The sequence below is a fragment of the Setaria italica genome, chromosome VIII (genome assembly GCF_000263155.2).
Source record: "Setaria italica strain Yugu1 chromosome VIII, Setaria_italica_v2.0, whole genome shotgun sequence".
NCBI classification, from domain to species: domain Eukaryota; kingdom Viridiplantae; phylum Streptophyta; class Magnoliopsida; order Poales; family Poaceae; genus Setaria; species Setaria italica.
The window spans coordinates 31,264,702-31,290,026 of NC_028457.1; the positions used below are offsets into that span (position 1 = coordinate 31,264,702).

The window sequence follows — 25,325 nt, forward strand, 5'->3', positions numbered from 1 at the left end:
ACGTGCTGGAGATTGGCAGGGGCGTAGCCTGAAACTCGCATGGTGATCGGGCCAGACGTGGGGTCCCATGTGGGGTGCGTCCCTGGGTCCGGGTAGTCTTATTCCCAATCATTGATTTTGCTAATCGAAAGGTCGTTATGTACGACCTGGACAGTCGTATAAAACTGGTGATCAGGGTACTCTCCTGCAGGATGTAACATGATCCGGATCGCCGCAATTCTCGGTTATGAATGCACTTGATCACTGTTGAGCATCGTAGTATAAATTCATGAATGACATACCTTTCAGATAATGAGTGATGTATGGCTTAATACCTTATTGTTGTATTTACTCTTTTCTCATCATCTAGAATGGTTAGGTAATAACTTAACCCAAATAAAAGATAAAACTAAGGCATCACTTGTAGTAAGCTTTTCGGCAAAAATTGTATTAGCCAAGTACACCAAAAAGCTAGCATATACTTCCAAAGAAAACTATTACATTGGTTAGTCGGGTAAGACTTGCTGAGTACCACGTACTCAGGGTTATCCCTTGTGGCTATCTTTCAGAAGCACCGCAGGAGTCTACCGAGGAGGAAGCCCCGAAGCCCTAGGGTATTGTTATGAGCCTCACAATACCCTTAGAAGAAGTTTTTAAACGCTCATCTCCACCTGAACCGTTATGTTTTAAGTCCTAGAACTCTATCTAACACTGCACTATTAAGTTTGCTCCAATCTATGTTCTGTAATAACTCGTACCTTTTATATGTATGTAAAAATGTAATATTTGTTGATGCTATCCCATCGCGGATACTATCCTGATGTATGGCTATGAAACACGACGTGGATCTTTCGAGGAGTCCTAGGGACACTCGACGGACGACCGGACTTATACTGTTTTAAGTGCGTTTCGGATAATTGCTGCGTCGGCAGCAATTAGGCGCATTTAAACCAGTTTAAGTTGGACGGTTCCGCCACAAATAGGAAGCAAATCAATATGGTTCCTATCTTCTCTTTGGTGTAGTTTGTATTCCACTATGACAGCTATCAAGAAAATTGAGTACATGGGCGTATGGGAGGCCCCCTGTTTTGGAATTCAAACGTGTAGCTAACTACATTCAAAATAGAAACCGTTAATCCACATGTTGAGTAATTAGTAACATATTGAATATGATATGTTTGGAACATTACTTGCAATGGTTCTCCCAGTGTAGTTTATATTTTATGTCTCTCATCAATTACTCCCGATTATCTTAAATTTCACCATCATTAATAATTTATAAACTAAAAATAATCCCAAAAGTGCTACCATAGTGAACAACAATTATATCTACTGATCAATAAGGATCGTGTCAAGACTTAACTATTCTCTACTACCGAGCAAAAGATTGCATTCCATAGTCTAGTTACCGTTGTCTTGATTTTTTAAAATTCCTTTCCTGGTCTAATTTCACTTAAGGTTTTGCCACCGTCGCAACTTGTTCAATTGCATCACCAAGATGGTGATGGATCCACTTGTGCTATTTTTTCTATACAAAAGTTATGGTATACAAACATGGCATTGTACAAAACAATGTAAAATCAAGCTATTTTTTATACCAAAGTTACGGTATACAAATAATGATCAGATATAGTATATAGATTTGGTAGGACTAAGAGTTCAAGTAGAATTCCGTACTTTAAATTTGCAAGGGATGCAGAATCGACCTATTTATCTGTATAGATGTTATGGTATACAAATAATGTTCCCATAAAACAAATTCGGTAGGAATAACTGTTTGAGAAGAATTCATTACCTCTCAATTGATGAAAATGGAAGCAGGCAATAGCCCAAAACAACAAAGAAATGACTTGACTTAGCGTTTGGATTTCTAGTTGTTGGGAGCAGTACAAAAGTATCAGTTTTTCGTAAAATATTTAAATTAGGCTGAACGTGATCTGTAGGACACTATTAGATTAATTTTTTAATAGAAGACATGGATAATAGAGATATAGATACATGATTATTTTAGGATATTTATTCATAATGGTGTAAGTGGGTAATTTTTAGAAATAGAGCATAGTCAAACGGCTATTATTAACAACGTTGATTACAATATACTGAATTTGGCGGCAAGATGTTTTACTTTTTTTTTAGAATTTCTAAGATTTCTCTATTTTTTAAGGGTCCACCTATGATCCTAGGTGGCTTTATGTGGAGGTTTTAAAAAAGAGTCCCAATTATTTTGATGGAGAGGAGATGCATTCAGTATTTTTTTAGGTGAGGAGAGATGAATGCTTGTTGAGATCGGTAGTAGTTGATCAAGTGGATTAAGTGGAGGCTCGGAGAAGTTAATGAAGATATCCTTTACGTGAGATGTATAGGCTATATGTTTTGTTCATTTTTTACAAATTTAGGATTTCTTTATATTTATTTTCCCGTGAGGAGGATTGACGACATCCTTTTATGAGCTTCCATCGATAGAGATTAAGGATTAATATTTTTTACTTTATATTATTTTAGTGGCACATTTTTGGTTATTTAAATGAAATTAGAGGATTACTTTAGATTATTTTCATAGTGGCAAAGGTGGGTAATTTATACGTAGATTTAGGGGTTACTTTAAGTTCTTTTTATAATGACATATGTGGGTAATTTTTTATAAAACATAATAGATCCGGTGGTTATTATAGCAATCATGATTAGAGTCTAACTGATGGCCGGATCTTTCTAATTTTTGTGAGAATTTCTAGCTAGGATTTCTCTATTTTTCTAGATTGTCCACCTAGGATCCTAGGTGGCTTCACATGAAGACCTCAAAAGAAACCTTTAATAATAGTAAGATTTTCTGAAACCACATGTTTTTTTGGACGGAGCAAGTAGTCTTCACTTCTTTTTTTGGCCATGAGACACAGTCTTCACTTCTAACTTCTAACCTTACGTTATCGATCTTATCGACTTGCATTAAGACGATGCTAAAAGCCTAAAACTAAACACCGCCGTGCAGTTTTTCTCAATTAAGTACGCAGGTCTGATCGAGTCAGCACTACAAAATAGGAGTACCAGCATATCAGCTTTGTAAACTGCGGTTTCAAAGCCATGCTCTTACTGCAGGCGTGCCAGCAGCTCGCCTATAACTACTGCTGATCCTGCCACGAGCTGACGAACGCACCCACCGATCACCGCGTGCGCGTGCGTGCGTCCATGGATAACATCAAGGTCATCCGCGCGAGGACGGCGGGGGCGGCGGCTCTCGCGCTGCTGGCCCTGCTCGTCGCCGGCGCGCGCGGCGGCGCAGCAGGCGAGCGGCGTGACGGCGGTGCGGAACTCGTACGCCGCGTCGCTGGCGTTCTGGGACCTGTGGGCGGTGCGCGCCTACTGCGCAACGTGGGACGCCGGCATGCCGCTGGAGTGGCGGCAGCGGTACGGCTGGGCGGCGTTCTGCGGGCCGGCGGGGCCGCGGGGCCGGTGCCTGCTGGTGGCGAACGCGGCGACGGGGGCGCAGGCGACGGTGAGGATCCTCGACCGGTGCTCCTTCGGAGGGCTCGGGCTGGACCCCTTCGTGTTCAACCAGCTCGACACCGACGGCCATGGCGCCGTCACCGGGCAGCTCACCGTCAGTTACCAGTTCGTCGACTGCCAGGACTAGCTACTGCGACTGCGACTGTTAATCTTTCTTTGTTTCTGATTGGACGCAGCTTAAATGTTTGCAGCGGCGATCTTGTGCTTTGTTTGCTGGACTCTTTGTCCCCATTGACTGAAAGTAATAAAGCATAGAGTGTACCTGCTTGAAACTTTGTTGATAACATTTGGTTACTCGGTCGGCTGAGAACTCGCCGGAGGTGCTCGCTAGCGTCTCCGACGAGCATTCGAACAACGGTGGTTGCGGCAGCGGTGCTGCTGCTGGACCTGGACGACGGAACCTGCTGCGACAGCGGATGGAGTTTGACATTGAGAGCTGGCGAAGCATAGCAGGCCTCCAATGGCCTGATTTGTTAGGTGCAATACTGGCCCCCAGCCTGAGCCTAGTAAGGACTAGGCCGGGCCTGATTTGCTCACAGCCAGTGGGTTATTACTAGAAGCCTAGCCCAAGTAGCAGCATCCGTTCTTTCAAAGGAACAAAAAACAGGCCAAAACCACTTTACAATATATGCAGAAATCAGATCGCTCCATGCTTTTTATTAAAAAAATTCATTCTACAACATCAACTAGATTTACATATGAATATATGGTGACATGGCCCAGGCAAAAGAAGTTTGCACATCTTCAAATTGTGGCAAATGTCTCTATAAGTTCTATTTTTTTTCCCACTCGTACTGAATATAGTTTGTTCATTTCCTATAAATGTAGAATTCATCACAAAAAGTTATAGGACTAAAAGAAGTAAATTATTGTGTCCATGAAACTTCAGGATTTAATTTTAACGAACAAAGTGATATTTAGGTTTTCGATACTTATATTCCATCTGGTTTGTTTAGAGCCAAAAACTAATTTATAAAAACCGGACATGATTTTAAAAATTTAGAAAATTAGTACTTTTCCTTTAACAATTCTTTAAGTGTTTCAGCTGCAAATAGGAATTAAAGTTATTTTCGCATGATGAAGTTGGTTCCGTTTAGTGTTGTACAATTTTCACCGTATGAGATGTTATCCACCAACCTACCGGCAGTAATGTGACACCCTGCCTTTATTTTTCTTGTTATTACAAGGAAAACCTTTTAAACTGCGGCCTCTAAGGAATTGAAAAAAAGTTTCGCATCTCATGCCGAATGCAAGCAATTTTGCGAAGAGTTGCATCTTTCATTGCAGCGGATGAATAGGATGCACCGTTGGCCGGAGGAAGCGGCGGCGGCGCCGGCTCCTCTTAAACTTTCCTCGGCTGCTAACAAGGAATCAGGCACTGGTGGTTAGCCGCCCACTCATCAGAGAAGATCTGGGGATAAGTACATGTAGGCACATGACTGCCGGGTTCGACGACATTGCCTGGAGGCCATTCTGTATGGTTGATCCCTAGGCATGGCCGATTATCCGACCATTAATTAGTATGATCGGGCAAGACAGGTACTTGAAAAAAATGGTTAGTTAATTCGAAGAAAGAACTTATTGCCTCCAATGGCATTATACGTGCATCATTTTTTTAATAAAACCTAAGTAGCACTACAAGAAAAACGTACGCATACTAGAATAAAATGGTTAATTTCAAAGAGACAAATTATTGCCTCCGGTGGCTACATATGTTCATGCAGAGTATCCTACTATCCTGCCCGTGACAAAGTAAGATCATGATGGAATCTACAGCACTACAGGTTGTAGAACAGGGAAACACAAATTTTGAACTTTTGCGACGTTCATTTTCAGAGGAGGGTAGACCAACACTTTTATTTTCCCCATCATCACAGCTGTTGCTTCCCCTTTGAAGGGTGTGTGGTGCGCTGTTCGCCACCTCTGGTACAGTACGACGATGTCGGAGGAAAAAGCCAACATGAGACGGTGTCATAGCCGCATAAAACTCTTCTGAGATAAAGGAGTAGTTCAATATTCCGACCTCTACACCACAGTGCGAAATATCCAGCCATTATTACAAAACAACCATGTATGATCCAAAAAGGATTGGATAAAGTAAATAGTTTATACGCATAGCCTATTACTAAACAGCCATCCATTTCTTGCAAAGATCTCCACAGCTGTGGTCTCCAAAGCTCGACAAGCCTAGGTATAATGTCCCTGTCTTCCTCCTTCTAAAGCAATGCCCAAAATCTTATCCAATGTGTTGCCCTAAAAAGGATCTGCAAACAAGATTGTGTGTTTACTTTATGAAATACAATGTCATTACTGCTAAGCCATATGGCCTAACAAACAACACTTCAACTGTCAATATTAAATTTTTTTTCCTTCCATCCAATACCTTGCAGTCATGATCCAAACATATGAATGACATTGTTAGGTATTTGTAAGCCAAAGGTGGTTTGAATTATTCTTCAAATCAGTCTAGCCATGTGACATTCGAAAAAGAGGTGAAGTATAGTTTCATTATTACTACAGTAGCAACATTTCATTTCCATGCCAATTTTGCCTAACCAAGTTATCTTTAGTTAGAATAACCCCACGATGAAGGAACCAAAGGAAGACATTTACTTTTAGAGGAAGTTTTAATTTCCAAAGGGGTTTGTTAATTGGTACGACCCTCACATTTAGAATTGCTCTGTACATTGACTGAACAGAGAAGATTCCATTTTTTTGCAAGGACCAAATGAACATGTCTGGTGATCTACAAGTTGGATACCTGCAATCTTTGTTACCAACTCATTCCAATTAAACAGATTATTTCCCCTTAGAACTCTTCTAAAATAAATATTAAGAGGAACTGAAGACATGACATGTTTCACTATTTTATGCTTCCGAATTACTAGATTGTAGAGAGATGGGTATTGGTTCATGAAACTAGTGTTTCCAAGCCATTTGTCTTTCCAAAATTGGATTTGTTCATTTTGAATTTTAAAGGTTCCACAACTAAGGAAATCCTCTTGACTTTCATTAACCCAGACTAGAAATGTGAATCACCTTGTTTTTTCACCACTTGTGTAAGAGTTTTGTTGCTTAGGTATTTCCTTTTTAGAAATTTTTTTGCTAGATTTCATCTTCAATAGTGAGCTTGAAAAGCCATTTACTTAAGAGGCATTTATTTTGGACTTCTAAATCCAAGATTCCTAGACCTCCCTGATCTCTTGGTCTACACAAAATGTTCCATTTTGTCAATATGTACTTTCTTTTGTGCCCATCCCCTTGCCAAAAGAATCTAGATCTGAAGTAATCTATTTTCTTAAGAACTTCTTTGGGTATTTCATAAAATGAGATCATGTACATAGAAAGATTTCTTAGGACCGAGTTAATGAGAGTTAGCCTTCGTCCATAGGATAGCATCTTGCTCTTCCATGTACTCAGTTTTCTTTCTAATCTTTCCTCTATGACTTTCCAATCTTTATTACAAAGTCAAGTATGGTGCAATAGGATACCTAAGTATCGAAAAGGAGTCTCCCCAACAGGACATCCAAAAATATCCATGTACTCTCGTTGTGCCTCCTTTGCATCACCATAACAAAATAATTCACTCTTATGGAAGTTTATCTTGAGGCTAGAAAGATACTCAAACGCAGTAAGCACAAGCTTCATATTCTTAGCCCCTTCGAAATTATGTTCCATAAACAAAATTGTATCGTCTGCATATTGTAGTATGGAAATGCCGTTATCAACAAGATGTGGAATTAAGCCTGAGATTTGCCTATCCTCTTTTGCCCTTTCTAACAAAATTGCCAACATGTCAGCAACTAAATTGAAGAGCATCGGGGAAAGTGGGTCTCCTTGTCTCAAGCATTTTCTTGTTTAGAAAAACCTTCCTACATCATCATTTACCTTAATGCCCACACTACCTTTTGAAACAAATGATTCAATCCACTTACACCATTTTTCAGAGAAACCTTTCATTCTCAATGTTTATTGAAGGAAAGGCCAATTAACCTTGTCATATGCCTTCTCAAATTCGAACTTCAGAATAACCCCATTCATTTTATTTTTATGAAGTTCATGTAAGGTCTCATGGAAAATAGCTGCACCCTCCAAAATGTATCTTCCAGGCATAAAAGCAGATTGAGTAGGTCGGATAACCTTGTCCCCAATGCCCATCAATCTATTTACTATTACCTTTGTGAAGATTTTGAAACTAACATTAAGGAGGCATATTGGTCTATAATGCTGAATTTGAGTTGCATCAGTCGTTTTGGGTAAGAGTGTTATAATTCCAAAATTGAGGCTATGAAGAGGTAATGTTCCTTTATGGAAATCAGCAAACAACGCCATTAGATTGTCCTTGATGAAGAGTGAACTCACTAGTTAAAATTTCATTTTCACTTGAGAAAACTTGTTGTATGTCATCTCTTTGACTTTCGTCCAGCGTTAAGAGACTAGGCTCAGAAGGTCCGAATAGCCCATGATAATAGTTAGTGATATATTTCTTTAACTCCTCGTCCCCTTTAATAATTTTGCCCCCTTCTTCCAACTTAAAAATCCTTGTTTTTCTGTGTTTTCCATTTGCTATTAGTTGAAAGTATTTTGTGTTGCTATCACCTTGCAAGAGGTTTTTGGTTTTGATCTTTGGTACCATTTTATCTCCTCTTCCCTAAGGAGTTGAATCAACCTTGTTTTGAGTGTATGTTTGAGATCTATTTCCCAAGGTTGAAGCATTTCTTTCTCTGCATTTTTGTCTAAAAAATCTAACTTTGTAATAAGCTCCTTTTTCTCTTTTTTATAATGACCACTTTTATTCTTAGCCCAACCCCTTAAGAACTTACGCAATCTCTCCTGATCTTATTTTGCCAATTCTCCATTGAGGTTTTGCCTTGTTTTTTTTCTTCCATTCAGACCTTTGCCACCTCCTCATAAAAACCATCCCTAGTCAACCAACCCAATTCAAATTTGAACATAGGTTGTGCTATGCTTAGAGAATGGTCTCCAAAGGATAAAAGTAATGGCGTATGATCTGATGAAATTTCTCTTGTTAGAGCTTGGACTGTGGCACGAGGAAATTTTAGTTCCCATTCTGTAGAAACCAACACCCTATCCAACCTCTCAAAAGCAGGTTGTAGTAGTGAATTAGCTCACGTGAATTGCCAACCTGTTAAATCTATCTCTTTCGAGTCCAAATTATTTATAACAGCATTAAAGAGAAAATGCCATCTATCATCGTAGCGATCATTGTTTTTTTCACTAGAACTTCTTATAATATTAAAATCCCCTCCACTCGGAAGGGGCAAGGAATTGTTTTGGCTACATTGGACCAATTGAGTTAAAAAGCTCACTTTTCGCTCAGATTGAGTTGCTCCATAAACTGCAATTAGATTCCACCGAAAGCCATCAACTTTATTCCTTAAACGAAATTTAATATGGAAATCCCCTTGGGAGATGAAACCTATGTCAAAAACCATTAGATTGATTCCCAAAAGGATTCCACCAGAGTGTCCCTTGGGTCCCGTCCAACTCCATAGGAATTATTTTCCCCCATAAATACTATTAGTTCTGTATCCGTGTAGTCAGCTCTAGAAGCAGAAAATATGAGCCGCGCGTGCATTGCAATTTGCAACCCAGCCACACACGTCTTCTTCTCCGTTGGGCAGCATGCGAGCTGTCACGGTCAATTTTGGCAACTGGATCGTGGAATTCCACGGCATATGATGCCAGTGCCGGCTCAGTCGACTCTGCATTCTGCAAGCAACAAGACAGAGCCTTTGTCAAATTGACCTTCCGAGAAAATGCATGCATCTAGAATCCAGATTTGAGTGACAATGAAATTGATGAATAACTTTTCAAAAAAAATGGAAATTGGTGAACACAGTTTCAGCACACATCTCGGAGGAGAGAATAGTCAATGCACTGCTCTCAGCTAGCGCCTATATAATGGCCACACACCATAGCTCGTAGCAACAGCACAAGCTAGCTAGAAGCAAAGACCTCTTGCATAGCTTACCGGCGAGTAAATTCAGAGCTTACAAACAAATTCAGTTGCCATGGCGGCCGGCGGTAAGGTGACCGGAGGGCGGCTGGCGCTGGTGGCGGCGCTGCTGTGCGCGGCGGCAGCCATGGCGGCGGCGCAGCAGGCGTCCGGCGTGCGCGCGACCTACAACTACTACCGCCCGCAGAACATCAACTGGGACCTCAACGCCGCCAGCGCGTACTGCGCCACCTGGGACGCCGGCAAGTCCTACGCCTGGCGCAGCAAGTACGGCTGGACCGCCTTCTGCGGGCCCGCCGGCCCCACCGGCCAGGCCTCGTGCGGGCAGTGCCTCCTGGTTAGTTTGTGAACTTAAAACTTCTAGTAGATGTACTTCAGGATGATCTGATCAGGAAGGTGAGATGACCAGCAAGTGATCTCAACAATAATCTATGCAGGTGACCAACTCGGCGACGGGCGCGTCGACGACGGTGAGGATCGTGGACCAGTGCAGCAACGGCGGGCTCGACCTGGACTACGACACGGCCTTCAGCAAGATCGACAACGGGCAGGGTGTCAACGATGGCCACCTCACCGTCAGCTACCAGTTCGTCGATTGCGGCGAACCCCGCGAGTAGCAGCAGCACATACAGCGTTGCTGTTCCAAGAATTATGTAATAACCCCACACGGCTACACGTACATTGCGGATGAATAAGTAGTGGGCGCGGTCCAATGCAAGCATTATTGTTGTCGAATAATTAATGGAATAAAATGTTATATCAAAATATTTGTCAATATTAACTTTTGATCACGACGTTTGACTATTCATCTTATTCAAAAAAAATTAAGTATCATTTATTTTGTTTGTGGTTTACTTTGTCATCAAAGGTATTTTAATAATGATTTATTTCGTATATTTGTAACAAGTTTTTAAATAAGATGAATTGTTAAACATTGTGAGAAAAAATCAACAACGACAAATGTTTTGATACAGAGAGAGTGTTTACACCAAGTGGGATGAACTGAATCCATGTGGGTACTCGATTGTGTCAAGTGATATCTCAAGGATAATCTTAGTGACCTGCGCCTGCTTCTGAAGATGAGCACTATTTCTTGCTACTTAAATTTCTAAGACATGGCGTGTTGCATGCAACCACATGAAAACTCTGATGCCTGATGGCTACTTCTTCACCTGGATGCTGCCGTCACATGTCTTCGCCGTCTCCTTTGGGCTGGCCGGGTCAATGTTGGCAACTGGATCTTGAAATAATCCTGAGGCACGAGTAAGGGGGTGTTTGGCAGGGAGGGGTTAAATTTTAGCCCCTGTCACATCGGATGTTTGGACACTAATTAGGAGTATTAAACATAGTCTAATTACAAAACTAATTGCACAACCCCTAGGCTAAATCGCGAGACGAATCTATTAAGCCTAATTAGTCCATGATTTGACAATGTGGTGCTACAGTAACCATTCGCTAATGATGGATTAATTAGGCTTAATAGATTCGTCTCGCGATTTAGCCTATGGGTTCTGCTATTAGTTTTTTAATTAGCTCATATTTAGTCCTCCTAATTAGCATCTGAACGTGTGATGTGACAGGGCTAAAGTTTAGCCCCTGACATCCAAACGCCCCCTAACTCGGCTTGCTCAGCAGGTACGGGTACAATACGTTACGATTTGGCGAGGAAATTTTTCACACGATTTTGGGGCAGTTTCCGGACGAGAAGAGTCAATGCTCCACTTAAGCATAGCTCTTGTAATGGCGATGAGCACTATATAGTGGTGCATGAAGTACGGCCACCTCACCATCAAGGACTACCAGTTGGTCGAATTAAGATAAAAATTTGAATCTACGACGATCAAGTACGTACAGCATGTGCTTCTTCCACTACTAGGTTTGATCGACAAGTGTCGCGTTCTACTATCTTTACTCCTTGTTGATCCAGGAGACCCAGTGCTCTCAAAAGTTCTTATTTCTCATCATTTCACCACAATCAGAGAAAGAGAAATTTTAGAGTAGTGCTTGAGAAAAAATGAGAGCCGTCCATCTGGCAAAATCGAACAGTGGAAATAAAAGAAGTACCATGAAGTACCTAAAGAGAAGTACCAATTTGGTGGGACCAAATACAAAAAATAGTGAGAAATTACTATGATACCCTTTGAATATAATTATGTGTAAGCCTATTTGATTTTTTTAAAGAAAGATAAGAAAGAAAAGTATCTGCAAGTACCGTTGGTACTTTGAAAGTATTGTAACAAAGCTTTCATAGAAAAGTCCATTTTACATTATGAGAAGCTTTCTGGACGTCAAGCTTTGAAATGGTTCCAAATTGTTTCTTGATGATCTAAGTTCATGCAGGATATCATGTAAGAGTACCACTCCATCCAGACTATTTCCTGCAGGTGTAAAAGTAGTTTCACCTTTCAATATGAGACCTTATCTGCTAGCTAGAGGAGTAAAGCCTCAAGACTTAAGTACAGTGTTTTTGTAGACCACTTGTACTCCACTCCCAGGAGGCTAATGATTGTTTGCTTTACAAACACAACATATCATCTTTAAATATCTCTTCTTCCTGCAGGTATTATATTAAGATATATGAAAAGGAAATGTCTAATAACTAGCCAAGTGAACAACATTCATGCATGTTGATACGTGTCACCCAAAGAAATAAACAACTAATCTAAAGATGCCGTTTCTCTTTGTTAATCCAACGACGGCACGCAAGATATAGCATGCAAGTTAGGACTTAAGGTCGTCTCAGTGTATGATTTCATCATACTATTATCAAAATTGTCATGTCATCTTTTTAATAGAATGAAACTACCACTCTCAGTGCACAGTTTCATAGACAGCCTGCAACATTTAATTTTTGCGTAGAGTTATGATCAAATATGTCATGCGATGAAACTATATCATCCTTGGTGCAAATTTCATTAGATTTCATGAGACTTGATAACTGTGTCAAGTGGGTTTCATGGGGATGAAACTCCTCTCTCCTCTCTCTTCATAATTAAGTTGCCAAGTCAGCAAAACTGCTGATGTGCCATATGATTTAATGTCCAATAAACTCTCCATGACACCCACTGAGACCGTCACCAGGCTCTCCAAGCAGGTCAATTTAAGCTGCCGCGTGCAATAACCACATGCACGTATGTACGTCTTCTTCCACGTTGGAGATTGGCATTGGCCCCAGCTAGTCAAACGTTTGCCAATCCCTCTTGGAGTTCCCAGACACGTACGTGCGGCTCATCAGAAAGCCATTTACTAGTTCAGCATCCAAAGAATATGAAGGTCTTTCGGTTGACGACGAAACTGGTGAGCAAAATTTTGGCGCAAATTAAACGAGCTGATCGAATTATTAACGCGTGTAACCATATATGATCTTTTTTGCTGGGAATATCATCGTTCATGCCACGTACGCATGCAAAGAACAGATGGCTGAATAACACACACGTACGTTCTTGCTGCAACTCAAGTATGGCTGAACTAACTGCAGTCTCAGGCTCTCAGCAACAGTACAAGACACCGTTTGATGATCGATCGGCTAGAGAACGCACGGCGTGCGTACGTGTTCGATGCATTGACGAGTCGTATGCACGGGCAGGAATAATTCTAGCCGTCCTGCTCACGGATGGTGCCACCAGATGAATTCTCCAGATGATGCAACAAGGGCACTCTGGTCATATAGTTTCTGAACCCGCTCCATTCATGGTGGTGCCTTTGGTCACGCAGATCGATCATCAAGCAAAGCTGCCAGACCCAAAGTATTTAACATGATGGGATTTGGTTTGGTAATCAGCCACTCTACACAAGCTAGCTTTTACGATTAGAAAGCAAGTTTCACGATTAGCAACAAATATTATTAGTAGCGTATTGCAAGCTTGCGTCGCGCTAAGAGCATGTACAAACCAAGCTTCGGTAGGCTTAATCTCTATCAAGAGCCTATCCTTCCTCAGATTCTTCGGGAGCCCCAAGAGAGATATGAACCGGCGGCCATCGCCCTGGCTAAGAATGCTATAGGCCTTTAGCGTATCATCACGATCCAAGCCATAGCCTGGGATCTCCTCAAGTGCCACCAAAATTTGCGGCACTTGCACTGCAGGCTCTGCCGACAATTTGTAAGAAGATATTTTGCTTGCCGAGTCGATCTTGTGGTTGCCAAGGCAACAAACAATGCAGATGACGTTCAGTTATCTCCTCGATCCAGATCGACGGCCAAGACGTACGAACGGGTCAAGATTTGCAGGCTACATAGCCTGTACCTTACTTCCCATCTCGATGCAATTAAGTCACAGCCTGACTCTGTCTCTGAGTCCGGACACCGCGTGCTGAATCCTAGCACGTAGTATTGCACTTGGAATTCAAATGCCGGCGACGTATGGGTCCACTGCTGGTGAATGCGTCTTCAGTATCGGGTCCAAACCCTCCTTTAGTGCTATTTATTTGATCCGGTACTAAAGAGGTGCTAAATGTAATAAAGGGTGCTAAATTAGTACCAGGCCAAATAACTAGTACTAAAGGAGTGTCTTTAGTACTGGTTGTTTATACCAACCGGTACTAATTTGGAACCCCACCCGGCCACCCTCGTGATCCGGCCGGCTGTGCCTCCTCTCGTCACCGCTGGCCGCGCTTCCTCCTCTTCAGCCGAGCCTGGTCCCGGCCCTCGTCCATGTCGCCACACCTCCCCCGCGACCCCCTAACAGCACCCTCGCGCCTAGCCCTTGCCCAACCAACCACCCTCACGACACGCTCCGCTAGCCCCTCGCACCGCTGACCACCCTCGCAAGAGAGAGAGAGAGAGGTGAGGCCACGCACCTCGTCCTGTCGTGCCTCAGCGCTCTCCCACCGCACCGGCCTGCAGATCTGCACCACGCTGCAGATCCCGCTGCTCCACGCGCCGTCACCCGGTGCAACTCCCTGCACCGTCGCCCGCCACTCCGCCTCTGCACTCCCCAACTGCCATGTTGTCGCCTCACCTCGCCCCACCACCGCTCCTCGCTGGCATTGCAGTGAGAGGCACGTCGGAGAGGAGAGGGGAGGGGCAGCCATGAGGGAAGGGAAGGGAAGGGGCACATGGAATGGGAGGAAGAGAAGGGGTATCGTTCGGGAGAGAGAGGGAGAGTCACGAGCGGATAAGATGGAGAGGAGCGGTTGCGTGCGGTGGACTTCAATCCAGTGAAGTCTAAATTTCAGGTCCCTACCGTCTCCCGAACCAATTAGTACTGGGTGGAGTCTCCACCCGGTACTAAAGACCCTGAGGCACATTAGTACCGGTTGGAGGCTTCAACCGGTAGTAATTTGTGACCTTTACTAAAGAGGGTCACGAGGCTCCTCGGAACTAGCTGTTAGACCCGGTACTAATGCTTACATTAGTACCATATCAATACACAACCGGTACTGAGCTTCGGGATGAATGGTCAGTTTCCAGTAGCGGTCAGTTAGTTGGAGTCGGAGGCTCGCTCTGCTAGTAGGAAGTGCCAGGCTGCCAGCGAAGCAACGGACGCACACACAGACAGCACAAAGCATAGGTCAGCGTTGCATTGGAAACTTGGAATAGGACGACGAAAGATGATGATGATCAACGACCGGGAAGCTTAGTAGGATAAGGCCGGCGATCGAGACTGATGATCTCATGAACGCCGGCGAGATGGACATGGATGATGGGCATGCTGGCGACACCGGAATTGTAGGCGTCTTCTGTGCATCTCCTTATTCTTGAAAGAGTCAAGTAGAAGTCCACGTTGTGGGGCATCGAGACCACAATATAAAGCCCATGATCGAGCTAGAAGCGTACCGTACCAGCATCACGACATCGGCGTTGCCACTCTCGTTGCATTCCATATAGCTGTGCTGTGAAGTAATCGAGTAAGTTCTCCCAGCAGCAGCTAGCCATGGCGGCGATGATCGCCGGTGCGCGGGCGCTCGCGGTGGCGGCCCTCCTCTGCGCGGCCGTGGCGGCGGCCGCAGCGCAGCAGGCGTCCAACGTCCGCGCGACGTACCACCTCTACAACCCGGCGGAGAACGGGTGGGACCTGAACCGCGTCGGCGCCTACTGCGCCACCTGGGACGCCGGCAAGCCGCTGTCGTGGCGGCAGCAGTACGGCTGGACCGCCTTCTGCGGGCCCGCGGGGCCCAGGGGCCAGGCCGCCTGTGGCCAGTGCATCCGGGTACGTAGGATTGAAGCTCGCTTTTGCTTGAGAAACATATGTGGTCGCCGGACTTCAGCACTGCTTCAAGCTCAAGATGCTGATGAACATTTTGCAGGTGACGAACCGCGGGACGGGCGCGTCGATCACGGCGAGGATCGTGGACCAGTGCAGCAACGGCGGGCTGGACCTGGACTTCGAGACGGTGTTCAAGAAGATCGACACCAACGGGCTGGGCTACCAGATGGGACACCTCAACGTCGACTACCAGTTCGTCGGCTGCTGAGTCAGAGAGAGAGAGAGTGGGGGGGGGGGCATCGACAGTGTAGTCAGGCAGGGTATCGGACGTTTGGTGTTGTGGAGTAATGAGATGGATAGCAGAAGCTTTGCGTCTTTAGTTTGCAGGCATGTGTGTGCAAAATACTAAATAAATGGAACCAAAACAGAAATAAGTTGCATGTCAATGTTTTCTCGCGTGTTAAATTGTTAGTTCTGATCCTTTTGCTTTCCAACATACGAGATAAATCATGTTCATCTTTAATATATTTTTTATGCTGCCGGTTCAATTTAATTGTCTGTTGATATGCGAAATGTGGCATCAAAATATCCAAGAAGTTTTTGGCTTTTACACGGCATACAAACTTCACTTTCAGACCTCATCTTCATGCTCAAGCGGCGAACCAGACAGTTTCCCTTCTCAAACTGGCATCGTCTGCGATGATGTTTGAACACGCATCGCAGTCCGATAACCGCAGGATGGGTCACTGGTTTTGACTAGATTCTGCAATAGAAAAAGTCATTCCATAGTAGATTGGAAGAATTAATCCAGATCACCATGAATCATGAATGATCAGATCAATCTTGAACTAACTGTCAATCTAGAAATGTGTGGCCGTACGTTTCAGATACTCTTTTACTACGTTCTCTATAATTTTATAGATAGTCTTGCACCATAATCAAGAATAGGGAAATCTGTTCGTGGCATACTGTGAAAGTGTGATTTTGTGTGATGCACACTGTTGCTTCTATCCATGAATATTTCACTGCTGCAAGTAGGATTATCATAGTCTCTATCCAGGGTTTGAGTTTCCATCTGTTGATGTTACCATATGGGTTGTTTGGGAGAAAATAGTCCATTTTTTTACTAAGTCGTTAAATTTCTATATTAACGAAATCTGCATCCACCCCTTACTATTAATCAACATGTCATCTGTCACTGAAACAATAACACCATTTATTTATAGGATAAATTCCTCGTGGCTTATTGGGAAAATAAATCTATCTAGTCAAAGTCAAGTACGTATACTTCATGTATCCGTATACTTTATGTATCCATGATCAGTTCTAAACCTAGTCTCAATGGAAGTTCCATAGAGAGTTTTATGAGCATTAAATTTCATGCCACATCAGCAACTTGGCTAACTTGGCAAGATCATTCAAATGAGAGGACGGGGAATTTCATCAGATGAGAGAGGAGTTTCATCCCCATGACAGTCAGTTGACGCGGTTACCTAGTTCCCGATCTTAGTAACTGTGCAATAAAACTGTACACCGATCAAGTTTTAACTCTTTTTTTTTATCCAATATCGTGTTTTAACTTTCAAGTAGGGCTCCGCCTCCACGATCTCCACTCTACTTCCAAAGGATATGTTAAGTAATCCTTGCAAGTACCTTTTGGTAACTTTCGAAGCGCAGTAAGAAAACCTCACTTCATGGCCAACCAATGCAACCATCGATCAATGCACAGAAGAGAGTAGTGCACGTGGTTGCTGCAGCGGCGGCCGCCGTCAATCATATCTTCTGCTCTCTCTCCTAGCAAGCTAGGCAGCCAAGATAGGTCAAGATCTGCGTGCCACCAGCTAGTGTGGCTGCTTAGCTTCTTCCTCCCATGTCCATGTTAACGAGTGCGCCGGCCACCAAAGACTTTTGCTCCTCTTCGGTCTGGAGTCCAGAGTCCAGACGGTACAGTGCTGCTGGAATTCCATGCCATGGCGGGCTGGTGGCGCACGCACCTCGGAGGCCGACGGCGACGACGCTTGCGCTTCCACACACCTGGCGCTCGCTCTGGCCACGTGCATGCATCATGTGTGTGTGTGTGTAGCTCGCTCTCGATCGCTTTCCGTTGCCATCCGACGCACGCAAGAAGATGCAGTGCGCGGCGGCGAGTTGGCAGCTCCCGCTTGACCGATCTCGAGCCGCCGCACGGGCCGGTCAACTTGGAAAGGGACATGGCCACATGGGATCGAGAACACTGGAGGATAATATAAACTAGCTAGAGGACACGGCCGGTGAGACTAGTTCCGCCAACACCGGCGGCGAGCTGTGAGGACAATGTGAATTGTGGTAGGCAATCACCGGCCGGGGGTAGAATGAAACCCTAGCATCACTTTTCTTCTGTCCTTGCAAGAAAATTCAACATTGTCCGGCACCCGGGCCTCTATATAAGCTGGCAGCCTCAGCTGCAATCCACTCCACGGAACACAACACCTCACAGGCATCGTTCGTGCCAACCACTGCATTCTACATCGACTTGGCATCTGCCAAAACTAGGAGCTCACAAGGTCGGCATCCTACTCTGTTCAATTCTTTCCTCGCCAGAAACACAGATGCTAAATTGCTTCTTGATGTACAAATTTGTTGTGAATTCAGGACCCAGCAGCTATGGCGGCGATCACGGGTGGACGGGCGCTCGCGGTGGCGGCGCTCCTCTGCGCCATGGCGGCGATGGCCGCTGCGCAGTCGGCATCCAACGTGCGCGCGACGTACCACCTGTACAACCCGGCGCAGAACGGCTGGGACCTGAACCGCGTCAGCGCCTACTGCGCCACGTGGGACGCCAACAAGCCGCTGTCGTGGCGCCAGAAGTACGGCTGGACCGCCTTCTGCGGGCCCTCGGGCCCTAGGGGCCAGGCCTCCTGCGGCAAGTGCATCAAGGTACTCCTTTGTTAGCTATTTCAATATTCGAATGAAACTAATGATTTTTTTTAATCAGCAATTGGTCTCTTGTTAGGCAAATTTGACCCACAAGATTACAACACAATTGGCACCACTTCTAGAACAAAATTAATGGTCAAACCGTACCTAATTGTTATTTGAAATGATGTAAAATTGTGCAATCCACTCATATATATGCTTGGATGTTGATCGAATTTGATTAAAATTGCACGTAGGTGACGAACCGTGCTACGGGCGCGTCGACCGTGGCGAGGATCGTGGACCAGTGCAGCAACGGCGGGCTGGACCTGGACTTCGAGACGGTGTTCAAGAAGATCGACACCAACGGGCAGGGCTACCAGATGGGGCACCTCAACGTCGACTACCAGTTCGTCGCCTGCTGAGGAAGCTCCCGCACGTACGGACGGATGAAAATATGAAATAAGCGTCGCTTAGATGCGTGGCATGATGGAATAAGATTAAATGTAACAAAAAAAAAGACCCGGCCGATGGTACTAGTACCACTGAATAAATGGAATCGCATTGGAATAAAAAGTGCGCTATTTGGATGTACATGTATTTTCTCCCGTGTTACTTGCTTCATTTTCACTTCTAAAATTTTTCATACTAGGTTAAACTTCAATCTGATTTTCCCAAAGCATACGACTTTCTAGATGAATGTGACAAAATTCAGGAGAAATTAAGCTTCCAGAGAGAGATATATGTTTTTTTTTGTTTTTTTTCCTTTTCTATTATTGTTACAAGGGACAACACCTGACCATATGCCCACCATTTTGCCATCCTTAGTTACATCAGCTCCTCATCACCCATCATCAAAACCAGTATGGAGCTAGCCATAAAAGGGCGCGCGTGACGTGTTTTGGCATATGCAATGATCCGTTACAAGTCGCCACACCGACCATGCATGTGACCACCGGTCAACATGCTGGCTATGCAAGCAGCAAGCCCAAGCAGTTTATGTTCTTCCCAAACATGATGCGAATCACTTCCAAAATTTTGCATGTCAATTTTTGTCTTGTGTTAATTGCGAATCACTTCCAAAATTTACTATATACCAGGTCATGTATAGCTCCACCGTACCTGGCGCACATACATCGCCTCCCACAAGTCTACTGGACATATAAACAGCAATCTAGACGCACAGTTGTTTTGTTCTTGTATCTCAAACTCGAAAGCCACCGCTCGGAATCAGGGCCACCAATTTCGAGGGGCCACTCTAAGCAACAATTAGCCTATTAAGCATGTTATAATCCAATCTTTTCCACGTCAAGTCCATTAGCTTACAGTGGATGCTTGGCCAGTTTGGATTTCAATTCTATTATCCTCGCATGCATTAATGCTTATGGTAATTACAGTGTGAAGCATAAATACATTTTTGTTATTTGTATTTTGAAAATATGGGGCTACCATTTTATATTTCGCACCAGGGCCTCGTAAACTTAGGTACGGGCTTGCTCGGAATGATGTATGAACAATTTACACGGGACTGTAGTGAGGTTCAATTCAATGCAATGGGCCACCAAAAGAAAGTCCAGTGGGGTTACATGCCGCCTATTTAGATTTTAGATTCTTGTGGAAAATAGCATGCATGTAATAGCCTGCCCTCACTCAACTTTCGATGATTATCTTGTCTCATGTTACTTGAGATTCCATTCACTTCCAAACTCTCCATACCAGCTTCTGTTCCAATTTTAGCCATCCTTTATCATCAGCTCGGCGTCACCCGTCATGAATGCCAAATGTGTGCTGGCATCGTCTCCATCGGATTGCCTAAGCGAGTCAGTACCGAGTTGACCAGGACGCTGGCATGCATGGAAAGTCATGGCGGCTTGGAAGAGCTGATCCAAATCTTGGAGGAGGTTGCTGCATTATTCTAGCTTCAAAGAAAAACCTTGGAAGAAACTGTCGAGATTGTGACGGGTGGTTCAGAGAAGGTGCCGTAGAAACAAGAAATGTGTGGCCGTGTCGGCCGCCCAATTCAAAAGGAGAGGAGTTTACTATATCCTGTGTAATTTGGACCAGTTCCTCGTATCATGTAGAATTTTATTTTTGCCGTGGTGTTGAATCATATATTCATATTCACATGGAAATTAATTTTTGCTCGTTTGAGGCACAGAGAAAACGAAATAAAAGAAAAATATAAGATGTAACTGTAGGTATACAGCACATTCCAGATTTTCTTCCTCTGCTGAAACATCTGAAGCGGAGAGCCATTCAGTGTACTCTGCAAATATCTGATAGAAAAAAGGGGTTGAAGGGGAAAAAATTCTACGACAATATCAACACCATGCCATACTTTTGACTGGAGGAGGAAAAAAACAATCTATGCCAATGTTAACACCATGCCATACTTTCGATTGAAGGCCAAAAATAAACAAAAGAAAAACTATATATGCCACTGTCAACACCATGGTATACTTTCCTAAATGACAACAGTGATATCTTCCTACTAAACCGTAAAAATAAAGTATACAATAATATCAGAGAAAGTAAACATCAATCTTGGGCACCAATGTCTCACCTCAACCTAGGCAGTTAGCATGGGCAACAGGGTAATAATCTGCCATGCAGCTAAAAGTTTTTTTTTCCACTTCAGAATCATTAGTAAAATTGTAGCCCTTTTATTCGATTTTGTTATAATGTCCCTTTTGCACAGATTGTGACTATTAGTTAAACCAATGCATACACCTAAATACAGAACAGGGCATCTAGTAATAAAAGTAAAGAAAAAAAAGGAATAAGATCATCTTACTAATAAGCCCTATAGAGCAAAACTGTGTATTCATGTTCTACTGTGCGAATCTTCCCACCCCCATCACTTCTATCCGTGGATGTTGCACTGCTGCAAGTATGGGTTCTCGTAGTTAAGATGTCTGTTCCAGTAGTCTCTGTACTTTGGGATGGAGATTTCCAGCCAGGGTTTGAGTTTCCCGCTGTAGTGGATGACAGAGCCGCTCTCAAGTTCATCTGTTCCAATGGTAGAATCATGGCCAAGCTCTAGAACATGCCATCGACGGTCGAGAGGCAGTGTTTGGTTGTAGAAGACGAGCTGGCCCAGTGGCAAGCTTCCTGCCTTCCATAACTTCCGCTTTTTGCCCTGAGAATTGGAAATCAAAGAGAAACAGGGTGTTGATAAAAAAGTAAAAATAAAAAGTGCAGAAATACTTTGCAAAAGCTGCTGCTTCCTTAAAATAATTTAGAAGATGGACCATTAACACTTACCACTTGAAACCATTTATGATAGGTTGCAGACAAACCCTGTTTGCGCCATTCATTCAGGTCAAATATGTTCATCCCAAAAGCAAAGATACAAGCTTTTGCATCAAATTTGTTGAAGACACTTGGATTAGAAAAATCAACAAGGCTATCTAATCGATGGTAAGCTTCACCAGAAGTGCATGTCTCAACTGCAGCAATTACTTTACCCTTCATATCTATGTCCCATAATCCACTTAAGTCTTTCTGGACTACCACATCATGGTCCAAGAGTAGAATCTTGCTCAAAGAGGGAAACACTTCCGGCAAATAGAAACGCAAGTGGTTAAGTGCAGAAGTGTATCTTGGATCTCGAACACCCTTCAGCTTAAATCTAGAACTGAAATCATCAGGCAACCATTTGAAATCCTTCAGGCTTTCGACTTGGATTGCTGCTGGAGTTGGTGGGTTTGTCAGAAACCACATCATCATTGCAGGATAATTCAATGCATCAGTCACAATATGCAACATTATCCTTCTAGGATCCTGCCATAGAAAATAGGATGCATCAACAGAAGATTCTAGGCTGAAATAAAGCCCATCCAGCAAGTTAGACTGCATAAGTTATTGCGCATGACTTGGTTCCATATTCCTTGCATATAAATTCTCCTCGTACCACATAAATAACAAAATAATCAAAGATAAATTTCTATCAAAATAGTCTCTCATATAGAAAATCAAAGACAGAATAAATATAGACATGAAGATAGCATGCACAAATGGGTGAATAAAACATCTGTCTACAGCAACAGTTCTGTTGTGGATGCCTTTGTTGGGTGCACATATAGGTGCCGCAGCAAGATGGTGCCAGCAGCACTGGATGCTTAGGCGCCGGGTGGTTTAGATAACGGCAAGAGATTAGCAGTAGATGGGATGGTTGTTATCCATTCCCTGGTTGTTAGTGAGTTTGTTAGCAGCCGGTGTAATATAAGCCGGCTGAGTGATTTGGTTAGGTAAGCAGAGATTGAGTCATCTAGGTTCAGAGCCTCTTCGGAGGGCGAACTAGGCTTAGTCCCTGCCATTGTTTCCCTTAATCCCTAGATCAATAAAGCTAATCTGCCATTGCCCCAACAGTTCTCAATCGAAGTTAATTGTGTTAAAATGGGTGAATAAGCTAGGATACAAGTTTGTAATTAAAGAGCATTCAGTAAGGTACAAAACTCAGAGAAAAGCATGCGGGAAATTATTGCTTGATGTTACAAAGGTCATACCTTTGATGCAGCAATTGTAGAGTTGACAACCACAGCACTTGCAAGTACATTGTCTGAGAATATTGCATAATGATAATAGTCATCCAACTGCCTGCTTTCTCTTTTAGGGAATTCACGTTCCTTAGGATCTAATGAAAAGTACTCTGTGGTAAGTTGCATTGCTAGGCAGTGGTGGCCTTTGGGTAATGTTCTCACAGCAACCTGCTCAAGGAATGAAGATTCACTTTGGTGTGCTCTGACTAGTTCTTCACTGTGATGTGTCATTGCACGAAGCTTTGATGTCATCTGAGAGCAACGTGGGTACGTCCTCTGAGCCTTGGAAAGGGTCTGTTCCATCGCCTTCATTTTCTGCAATGCACTGCATGGTGTGCATTCTTTAAATCTCAGTAACAGAATTGTTTTATTTCATGAAGCATTTGTATGCTTTAACAGAACTATTTTTAGGATCATTGGAAATAAAACTTACCTCCCAGGTACATGGGAACCTCCACTTGAGCGGCTTATTGCCCTTTCAATCTCTTTTATCCTTAATTTCAGCTCCCTAACTAAATGTGCACTGCCTTGGGGAGAAGCGAAATGCAAGTACGCCTTGGCCATAATTAGCTGATCTTGCATCATCCATATCTTCTCTTTAGTGTCCGGGGGAGATTTTGATATTCTTTCATCTTCTTCAGCAGCAATTTCATCGGTTTGCCCATCTATCTGCAGAAACTTCACCCACATTAGTATCTTTATAAGTGCATTTGGTTGAAGCAGTGATTGCAAACCAGGTCAGAAACATAATGGCATATATACTTCAGAAGCATATATAAGAGGATGAGTCATTTTGCAGAGGAAATTAGCTCAAAACTGCATAACATTCATTGGCTAGCCATCCCCCTATGTACTGTAGTCCCACTTCATGTAAGGCTACAGAAACACAGCAATTGGCAACTCGATACTACTCTTTAGCATAAATTCAGCAGACTGTAACTACTGAACTTCTCTACTCTAAATCAGACACCTGAGCATGCTACTTCCAGGGATGAAAGTCTGACAACTTGTTTCTGTTTTTTACTTTAAAAAAAAAAGGCCAAGACAATGTACAATGCTCATTGTGTACTGGGAAAGCATCAATCATCAACACTATAAGCAAGTCTCACTTCATACTCATGCTACAGAACACAGCAATTCGGCACCTCGAAACTACTCTACTCATGTTCATTGACTAGCCATCCCCCTGGCCCTGTGCACTCCAAATTGTAGACCCACTTTTTTTTCCTTTTGGACGGAACAGCAGGGGAGGCCCCCTACTGATAATTTTTTATATTAACAAAAAGTTATTAAGGCTACAGAACACAGGACTTTAGAAACTAAATACTAGTCTTCATTAGCATAGATTCAGAGCACTGCAATTACTGAACTTCTCTACTACAAATCAACACCCAGGCATACTACTTCCAGGAATTACAATAGTACAACTCGTACCCAATTGGGGAAAAAATACACTATGTGACACTTCTTTGATGCAACCGGACAAACAAATTGCAGAAAAATTACCTCTTCGGCGACAGTATTCAGCCTCCTGGCCTCTCGTATCAGCCCCTGCGGGGAAAAAAACAAGCACCAAATTCAATCAAATCCGAAAAGGCCAAACGAACTGAAAGGGGAAAGAATAATAAGAAATTAAGAACCGAAGGGATCGTCCGGGGCGGTCTGACCTGCTCCACCGACAGGCGGACCCCGGCTCCCCCACCCCCACCCGCGCCGCGCTCCCCACCTGCACACGCAAAGCGGATTCGACGCCGTCGCTGTCAGCGAAACGCGCACACACCAAACGCGCCGCTTAACCCGCGCTCCCAAATCAAATTAGCCCGGCGGCGGCTGAAGCTGGCTGGACTCACCGGGGGCGGCCGTGGAGCCGGCGCGGCCGTCGGGGAGGTTGAGGAGGGCGAAGACGAGGCCGCACGCGGTCGCGATCAGCAGCGCCCGCAGCGCGACGCCCGCCGACGACGACGACGCCGACTCCCTCCCGCCGGCGGCCGCCCTCATCACCACGCGCCGCCGCCGCCCACGCGGAGCGAGACGGAGCCCGAGCGCCGCCGCCACCAAGGCAACCGCTCTCGGAGTCGGGCCTTCTCGCTCGCCTTCGCCTATGGTTACTGTGGCAACGCCGCAACAGTGTGAACGCGCATGTGGAGTGTAGAGGGGGGCGAGTCAGAGGTCGGGTGGGGGAGGTGCTGGGGGTGTGCCGGTCACGTGTGGCTGATGGGTGGGGACGGGGAAGGACGCGGCCCCTCTGGCAGGGAGGCGTGTCGGTGGGGGGCCCGAGGGATG

The 25,325-nt window shown here is 44.2% G+C and overlaps 4 protein-coding genes and 1 pseudogene across 4 annotated transcripts; 4 read left to right on the forward strand and 1 right to left on the reverse strand.

Annotated features, from left to right (window-relative positions):
• The first annotated feature begins 3,162 nt into the window (after positions 1 to 3,162).
• LOC101754175 lies at positions 3,163 to 3,607 on the forward strand (annotated as a pseudogene).
• A 5,828-nt stretch (positions 3,608 to 9,435) lies between these two features.
• Positions 9,436 to 10,264, forward strand: LOC101774684 (pathogenesis-related protein PR-4). Its single transcript, XM_004979538.3, has 2 exons — positions 9,436 to 9,797; positions 9,898 to 10,264. The coding sequence occupies exons 1-2, from the start codon at positions 9,516 to 9,518 to the stop codon at positions 10,075 to 10,077; spliced, it is 462 nt and encodes a 153-aa protein (XP_004979595.1). The 5' UTR covers positions 9,436 to 9,515; the 3' UTR covers positions 10,078 to 10,264.
• Positions 10,265 to 15,252: 4,988 nt separating this feature from the next.
• On the forward strand, positions 15,253 to 16,133 carry LOC101775087 (barwin). Its single transcript, XM_004979539.3, has 2 exons — positions 15,253 to 15,609; positions 15,707 to 16,133. Exons 1-2 carry the CDS (start codon positions 15,334 to 15,336, stop codon positions 15,872 to 15,874), a joined length of 444 nt encoding a protein of 147 aa, XP_004979596.1. The 5' UTR covers positions 15,253 to 15,333; the 3' UTR covers positions 15,875 to 16,133.
• A 1,768-nt stretch (positions 16,134 to 17,901) lies between these two features.
• On the forward strand, positions 17,902 to 19,096 carry LOC101775495 (barwin). Its single transcript, XM_004979540.3, has 3 exons — positions 17,902 to 18,149; positions 18,238 to 18,522; positions 18,759 to 19,096. Exons 2-3 carry the CDS (start codon positions 18,250 to 18,252, stop codon positions 18,924 to 18,926), a joined length of 441 nt encoding a protein of 146 aa, XP_004979597.1. The 5' UTR covers positions 17,902 to 18,149; positions 18,238 to 18,249; the 3' UTR covers positions 18,927 to 19,096.
• A 2,008-nt stretch (positions 19,097 to 21,104) lies between these two features.
• LOC101754569 (probable galacturonosyltransferase 4) lies at positions 21,105 to 25,183 on the reverse strand. The gene is made up of 7 exons (XM_012848433.2): positions 24,893 to 25,183; positions 24,710 to 24,768; positions 24,549 to 24,593; positions 23,476 to 23,711; positions 23,010 to 23,367; positions 21,766 to 22,284; positions 21,105 to 21,640 (listed from the first exon to the last, which is right to left on the reverse strand). The coding sequence occupies exons 1-7, from the start codon at positions 25,038 to 25,040 to the stop codon at positions 21,365 to 21,367; spliced, it is 1,641 nt and encodes a 546-aa protein (XP_012703887.2). The 5' UTR covers positions 25,041 to 25,183; the 3' UTR covers positions 21,105 to 21,364.
• Between the last annotated feature and the right edge of the window lie 142 nt (positions 25,184 to 25,325).